We start from the raw sequence: 7,984 nt of genomic DNA on the forward strand, positions 1-7,984 counted from the left end.
CATAGCTTAGCTGATCTGTTTGGGTTTCATAGCAAGACCATCTTTTGGCAGAAAAAAGGCTGCATTTCGGCCATTTCTGGCAGGGCCCCTCCATCAGTGACAATATCGCATCCAATGGATGACAAAGAATAGAATACAATGTTTGACTTAGGGATAAAGTTTACTTTGGGCTGTGAATTAGTTCTGTGATAGACCATTGTCAAGTGTACTAAAAGCACACAGACGCAATACAGGTGTGCTCCTAAGAGATGGGGAGTTTATAATTTCATAAACAGTTGCACACGTTGTCTAACCCATTAATGTAAGCACAGCTATTTTTTTTATATAAATACTTCAGGTTAAATGAACTAAAGTGCTCAACTGATGATCTGCTGAATGTTAAACTTTGTTATTCAATTTTACACTTTTTGGATAGCATTAAAAGTTTCCAATGTTTGAACTGGATAACAACCAACCAACCAAACTAGGTCCTAATTTTCTCCCAAAATCCTGAATGGATGAAGAAGGTATCACTGCCTTCTGTGGGTATGTATAAACTAGGTCAACAAACTATAATTGATTTGGACTGATCCAATTGATTGGAATCCAGCTTCATCAATCTCTTCTCGGTGTGAATAGCTTCAACCAAACAGGGCAAATGTTACAGTTGGATTGCAAAGAATGACTTATGCTTAGCTTCAAATTTAATTTGCTCACTTTTCATTTTCCACACAGGTTCTGAGAGGTTGCAGAAAGAGACATTTCATGGAGGCTGGTATGAGTGAGTGATGACAGATGGGATAAGAGGATTGGCTGAAAATCCAAGCCAGGAAAAGAATGGTATATTCTGATGAAGGCTTTCTGTTCACCAAATTATTGTAGCACAAATGGGAGGGTCAAAAGGTTTTTCTCAGGGCTATCTTTTACAAGGAACAACTCTGCATGGTAATCTGCAAAGAAACAACGGGTGCATGTATTCCCATGTACCCCTATTAACATTGTTTATCCACAAATGTTCCAAATAACTGTTTTATTATGACCAAGACACAATATGCCAACAGGTCAAGAGTCAGTCACTTTTCAATAGGATGTTATAAGAAGCCTGACTTCAGTTGGCTGACTATAAATTCCTATTTTGAACTCTTATTTTGTTTTGATACATTTTCAAATAAAATAGCACTCTGTTGTTCTATGGTATATGATCAAGGAATGGGGACAATTAATTGAGTACAAATGTTTTCTCATCAATTGCAATTATACTGTATCAATGATCATCTAATTACTTCCAGATGTGTCAGTGTCAGTGTTTTCAATCTTTCTCAGGAATTTAAACAGGATAATCCCTTTGGAACGTCTTTGAAATCTCTAAATTGCTGGAAAAGTCTTGAGATGGCACCAAAGTACTACTTCACCACTACTGTGATTATAAGACATGTTTGCCTTGGAAACATGTGTCAGTAGATTCAATCAGCCTGAAAATACATATTTGGAATGGAGAGGCAGTGTGGGCCATGCACAAATGATCCTACACTGTTAGAATAGTTTGTGGAAAGTTGCTCTAGCTGGCCCAGGCAACTTTGAAAATCAGCATAATAACTTCAATCAAATATATAATTAGTAGGCTAATCTAATTCTAAACTTTCCATTTTCCTCTCCTTCTTTAGTGTTTTTTCCTAACTATTCCACTCTCTTTTATGTATTCCACTTCTCTTTTTCAAGTGTTTGATTCGTTGGCTGGCTGTGCATATTAATGAGATGGGACAGAGCTGGTTTTTAAAAGCTGCTGCTCAACAACATGTAGGGATAAAGGGCAAGAAACGCGAGTGCCGTCAAATGCGGATTACATTTCATCTGATCTGAGCGCTCTGGACCTAAGGAGTTAGTCAAAACTCGAGAGTATTCGGAAGAATAGAGATCAAATACTGTTCCTCCTGTCATCTCTAAAGTTAAGGAGCGAATACAAGGATAGTGTTGTTTGAGTGATTTTTACTAAGCGAAACCAGTCGGGAGGTCCGAATTTGAGGTTCATCATCAGCAGACAAAATGCATCGTTGTTCAACAGCAGCGTTGCTTTTGTTAATTGTTGCTTTATATTCCCTCCAAGCAGAAGGTAATTATCTATTACTATTTGAGTAATGAAAACGTGTTTTAAGCATTTTACATGTTAAGCTGATGCTAATGAGTTTTTAAAAACAATTGGTTAGTTTGGCAGCCAAATTGCACCTGTAATGTTTTACCATTGCCATTAATTTGCCATCTTCAAATCTGCTTGCGCACTTTTGGCAACAGTAGGCTATTGTTGTTTATAACCGTTGAGTTATTACTGTGTTGTACTTCTTGGTTTGTTTTGTAAAATTGTGGCTTTGTTCGTTTGTTGTGTTCACCACTCACCCACAGTCTGTAGCCAGGTTACTTTGTATCAATTTTGTTCTTCATCGTTTTACATTTATCCAATTCATGGTGGTAAACTGGTGCTGGTCTTCACCTAACAAAAAATATTACAGTTTTGAAACTGCAGTAAAAGTGCAGTAACTGCACTCAACTGTTGTATTTTGGACGCAGTAATTGAAGAATAACTGCAGTGTACGCAGTTGAACTGCAGTTATACTGCACTGTAACTGCAGTTACACTGCAAAATTACTCCATATTTTGGACAAGTATTTGTAGCATACTGAAGTTATACTACAGTGTACTGCAGTCATACTGCACTTTGACTGCAATCTTTTTTCTGATTAGTCTTGGTCATTTATCGCGGTTGATGATGATAATTGTGATGCCCGTCATTGAGGAATTGGAGATGGTTGATGAGGTCGCCTTAAAGATGTGGGTCACACGTTCCATAGTGAGTACGAGCCTGACCACATGCATGCGCGGGAAACAGTCCCGGTGGCGGTGTGAATCAGCGCGCCTTGATTTACAGTGGAGATAATAATTACGCTTTTCTGTTTTACACTTCCGTTACTGAGCCCTCTTAAATCGTTCTCGTTCTCTTTGTTTTATTCCATACAGGTTTAGTGAGTACTAGGCCTATGCTGCACCTGAAAATCTGTGTGAAGTCAGGAAATCATACCAGAGAGCTAGTCTACAGATGGCTGAAAACGTTCAGACCAAAGTGTTTATTTGAAAGCCTTTGTAAAACACATCTGTTTTCTTCACAGCCTACAAGTGCAGGTGCACAAGAAAAGGTCCAAAGATTCGCTACAAGGATGTGCAAAAGCTGGAGATTAAACCCAAACATCCTTTCTGCCAAGAGAAGATGATATTGTGAGTCTTTCTTTGAATAATTTATCTCTCTCTTGCACTCTCTCTCTTTCTGCATTGCCATTGTCAATCCCATGTTCTGTTTGTTTCAGAGATGTCAGTCATTGTGTGCTATTCTGTTTGTTTGCCAAATGCAGTAACTTGTCTAAATAGTCACTCTGATGTTCTAATCTCCTACTATATCAAAGCAGCTGATTGACCTATAAATATATTGCTCTGGAATGGAATCTGATAACTCCTCAATCCAGACATTCTTGAGAAAACCTATTCGCTTAAATTAGACAGTAAAGGATGGTCTTTGTCCACATGCACCATCCAGTCGCCTATTATTCCCTATCATTTGATCTATTACTTTTAAAGCATTGCTTGCTCAACTGGACCACAGCACAGACAGCTACTGTTGTCGGTTTGAGTGGCCTTGGCATCCAATAGGGACTTTTCCTCTCCAGATAAGAGTGACTGTTTACCTCTTTTTGAGGGTTCAAAATGGAATTGCATTGCCCTATACTACTGCATGCACCAGACCCCATTGTCAAATAGACACTGATCTTACATTTGAGTCATTTTCGGCGGAAGCAGACCGTACTTTTGTAAAAGATCACATACTCTTTCACCATCTGCTGTTCACTTGAGGTATCGCACAGAAATGTGTTCCCATCAGCAGCATAAAAATACCTTGAAAACAAATGTCATTTTGTCCTGCTGTTTTGGAGTACAGTACATTGCTCTCGATATGATCTTAAGACTTTAGAGTCCGTCCAACAAAGAGTTGTGTTGGCGCTTGGACTATTAAACTGCTATTTACTGCTTTATTTACTGCTGTCCTGGGGTCAATGTGATAAACGTAATATTCAGGCAGATTAATGCTTGCATAAGATGGTGGCCACTGGCCACTGACCTCAGTGTAATTTGAGACTCAGCAGGCTCCAGAAAGAGTGCGCCTTCTCTCCTTTGTTGGCTGGCATTGGGGTCACATCTCAGAATTTAACATTCTGGAGGGGGGGGCACCCCAACTGTCACAGCAGTGCTTCCAACTCCAACTTAGGAGTTAACCAAATGAACCAAGACCTCTGTTGGCTGGGCAGGTGAATCATTCACTAAGCAGCAGACACACTAATAAGAGATTGATTTGAGAAGCCCCTGCATAGCTCTGGGCACAACACACAGCACATGTCATGACTGGCCGAAATATGCCATAAAGACAGACTAGTATCTCTAACTGCTGCTCTGAATGACAATGGGTTCATCTGGCCATGCTCAGAAATCATGTATAGGCCTGCCCACCCAGTGCTGTTTCTAAAGCCTGTTCATAGAACCTCTCCATGAGTGTTTACGTTTAAGATGTCAGAGATAGAATGTATTAAAGTTATTGCAGTATTCTTACCACATTGCTTGGGTTGTTATAATTACTTTGCAGCTAACATTAACCAATATCGCTTATGATTCTAATGCAGTAAGGTGGATTAGCTATTTTTTGTTACACTTTTCCTCGCTTCTTTTGTTTGTCAGTGTCACCATGGAGAATGTGTCGCGCTTCAAGGGGCAGGAGTACTGTCTGCACCCCAAACTGCAGAGCACCAAAAACCTGGTCAAGTGGTTCCGGATCTGGAAGGATAAGCATAGGTGAGAGGTCATCCCACTCCATGAACTAAAGTTGTAAGAGTACTGCTGTTGCATACAGATATAGGATCTTATTTTAATCACCCTGTTGCAGGAGAACTTTACTGCAAGGTAGGAAATGTAAAACTTGTAGTGTATTTGAGATTTAATAAGGCTTCTGAAGTTTTCATCATTAATTATAATCGACATAATAATTCACATTTTCTGTTGCTCCAGGATAATTTTCCTGCTGTAGCAAACTGGCTCAAATTAAGATCCTACATCTGTTGTGCAGTTGAAACACATTTAACATTTTGCAAATGGTTATGTTACACACTGTTTTATAGGAACAGAACTGGCACCTATTGTTCATAATACGAACTATAATGTATTATAGTGCTATTGAAAGTTTGGTTATAGGAATCTATATAGCTATGTAATTGTGTATGATATTTGGCTGTATTTCACACTTTTTTCTTGTCTCCTTTGTAGGGTGTATGAAGCTTAACGTATAGATTATGTAAACAAGGGGAACAAGTGAAAAAAAACACCATCAAGACTGTTTTTGTGAAAAACAAGACATTATCTCCCAGCAATCAGTACTTGGTCTTGGAGTGAGATTTATCAAGCAGCGATGTCTAGTTTTCTGGTGCCGTTTAAGTTGGCCATCAGGCTAATTATTGTTACTCACTTAAGTCATTTCAACTGTAATAATGGTCATATTTCTCCAACGCCAACGTTCAAGGCTGTGAAAGATGATACAGGAGGAAATGCTGTGAAAAAGGTCCTTCATGAATCTGGCCCAAGGTGTTTTTCTTTCGAATAGGAGATGTTTTGTATGCCCTTGAACCATTTGTTTGTTCTGGTGACTACAGTATGTGGATGTCTTGTAAGATGAAAGGAACATAGGGTTATTGTACCAACTGGGAGTAATCCTGCTGTATCTTGCTGTGCACTCCAGAGGTGTCAAACATAGCACACTGTATACGTGTCTAGGGAATGTGATGAAGATAATTATTTAAAAACAGCTCTATGTATATCATTCATTTTGTACGTTTGGGTCCATTCAAAGAGAATAGTGTACAAGAGAAAGAAACACATTCAGATGACTAGGTCAATGTTATTTTAGATGTCCTTGGTGCCATTCCCTTTCCATTATGCAATAAATCAGTTGTAGGTTATTATGAGGGGTATGTAAAGTCAGCCTGTTAATTTAGATCTTGTAAGACATATATTTTCTGTACCTGGTAGGAACTATTGTAAACAGCTATTGTATAATAAATTGTCCATTTGATGTATTTTGTATCATTTTCCTGATGTCTTCAGTGTTCTTATGCTGTATTCTACAAAGACTGGAGTTCATCAAAATGTTCCATTGTAGAAGAAACTCTTCATCACCTATGGAAAAGTAATCTTATCAAGATATATCTAATTGTACATCATAAGAATCAAGACATTGAAACATGAAATTGTTACTTAACAAGTGGTTGATTATAAAGCATTTTCGTGATATTATCCAATACCTTTCTGAATGATAACCTTCAAGAAGGTGGGATTATTTTGTAAGCCATTGGTATACGTTGTTACAATGACGTTACATTTTTATTTCACCAAACAGAATGCTCAATATACATTTTCTTCAAAGGTGCATCCTTATTTTATATATACATATATCAATAAACATTTTGTAAATAGACCAATAGCCTATGTTAGTGAGAATGAATTCATCTCAGACTTTCTAGTGTAATGTATTGTATTATTGAGTTATTGTTGTTTTGCTATTTAAATGTTCATTCGGTAAGAGAATTTTGGAGTATCTGTTTGAACTGACCCACCAAGCACACATTAAAAACATTCTAAGGAGTGTATGTCAACAAGCACAGCAATATAAAACATTTAAAAAGCACTGTCTAAAACATCCCTTTTATTGTTTCCTTGAAATTGTATGTTAATTGCTAAATCAACATTGTATTTTCACTCCACACATCTGAGCTTTTAGACAGCCTAAATATCAAAATATCAGTCCATTTGTTATCGCTAGATGGTGCTGTGCTATTTAATGAACTGGTCACTGAGCCAACCCTCTCTGACAGAGCAACAGACACTACACAGATTAGATACAATTAGTCTTTCCTTACTTTCTGTATATCTCAGACAAGACCCTACACACAGACAGCACACACGATTATATCACACTTATATCACACTGCAACGTTGCATTCGCCTTTCTAGAAATGCAGAGATGTCGAAATTGAATTGTGTGGCTACCAATCTCAAATAATAAACAAACAATGGAACAAGTTTGCGATTTACCTCTAGTAGGGACACTGATGAAGAACGCATTAAGATTATGGTTGTTGTTTTGTTGAGCAGGGCAACAACAGCAAAAACTATGTAGTATTTCCCCCAGTAGATGGCGCACAAAGTCTTTCTATCTGATCATTGTGGACAGTCCCAAATTATTACATTTCAAATCCAAGATACAGTCTGTATCAAATAAAGTCATCTTTGGTTTGTAATCATGTCGAATCTATTGATCGAATATATTCAGGTTGGGACAGTCTGAAAAGTTCAACCTTTTAGCCCGAAGTGACCAGTGCATTTTCAAGCAGTAGCTACGTTATACGTTATAATTATTATTTTCAGGCCACATATTTTAATTTGTTAAAAATGATATGTGAACGACAGCAATTGTATGTATAGACAATTTGATACTTGCATATTTATTCATATGGTCAATTATTTTTTTAGGCAGCATTACTGTATGTACATTTACCTGAAAAACATCTGGTAAACATTCAGGTTGTCTGAACTGTGACTGTCTCTTCAAAATATGTAATGCCAAAATCTAGCTAGATATTATATATTCTGCATTTGAGTCGGTTGCAATGCTGTTAGTGTATCTGGCATTCAGATGGTGGTGTTTGCTTGCTGCTACTGATATGAAATGCGATGTGGATGGATGAGGAAGTTTTCAATTTGGTTGTCTGGTGGTGCATCTGGGTGATTCATTAGAGCACAACGTAGAAAAACGTTAAACAAAATGTGCACCAAAAAACGAGAACAAGCTGTTCTTATTGGACAAGTTCATGTAGTCCCTTCCTGTTTTAGTATTTTTTGTTCGTTTAGTGCCTTATGAATACAA

General features: G+C 37.7%; 1 protein-coding gene across 1 annotated transcript; it reads left to right on the top strand.

Annotated features, from left to right (window-relative positions):
• Positions 1–1,792: 1,792 nt before the first annotated feature.
• On the top strand, positions 1,793–6,136 carry cxcl14 (chemokine (C-X-C motif) ligand 14). The gene is made up of 4 exons (NM_001140825.1): positions 1,793–2,089; positions 3,138–3,243; positions 4,750–4,863; positions 5,332–6,136. Exons 1-4 carry the CDS (start codon positions 2,023–2,025, stop codon positions 5,345–5,347), a joined length of 303 nt encoding a protein of 100 aa, NP_001134297.1. The 5' UTR covers positions 1,793–2,022; the 3' UTR covers positions 5,348–6,136.
• The last annotated feature ends 1,848 nt before the right edge of the window (positions 6,137–7,984 follow it).

This window comes from Salmo salar, chromosome 09 (genome assembly GCF_965601325.2).
Source record: "Salmo salar chromosome 09, fSalSal1, whole genome shotgun sequence".
NCBI classification, from domain to species: domain Eukaryota; kingdom Metazoa; phylum Chordata; class Actinopteri; order Salmoniformes; family Salmonidae; genus Salmo; species Salmo salar.

Excerpts from the sequence above, each read along its gene's own strand:
- cxcl14 (NM_001140825.1), top strand. The coding sequence starts at position 2,023 with ATGCATCGTTGTTCAACAGCAGCGTTGCTTTTGTTAATTGTTGCTTTA. Across the intron at positions 2,090-3,137 it reads ATATTCCCTCCAAGCAGAAG|CCTACAAGTGCAGGTGCACA; the intron begins GTAATTATCTAT and ends TTTTCTTCACAG. Across the intron at positions 3,244-4,749 it reads TGCCAAGAGAAGATGATATT|TGTCACCATGGAGAATGTGT; the intron begins GTGAGTCTTTCT and ends TTTGTTTGTCAG.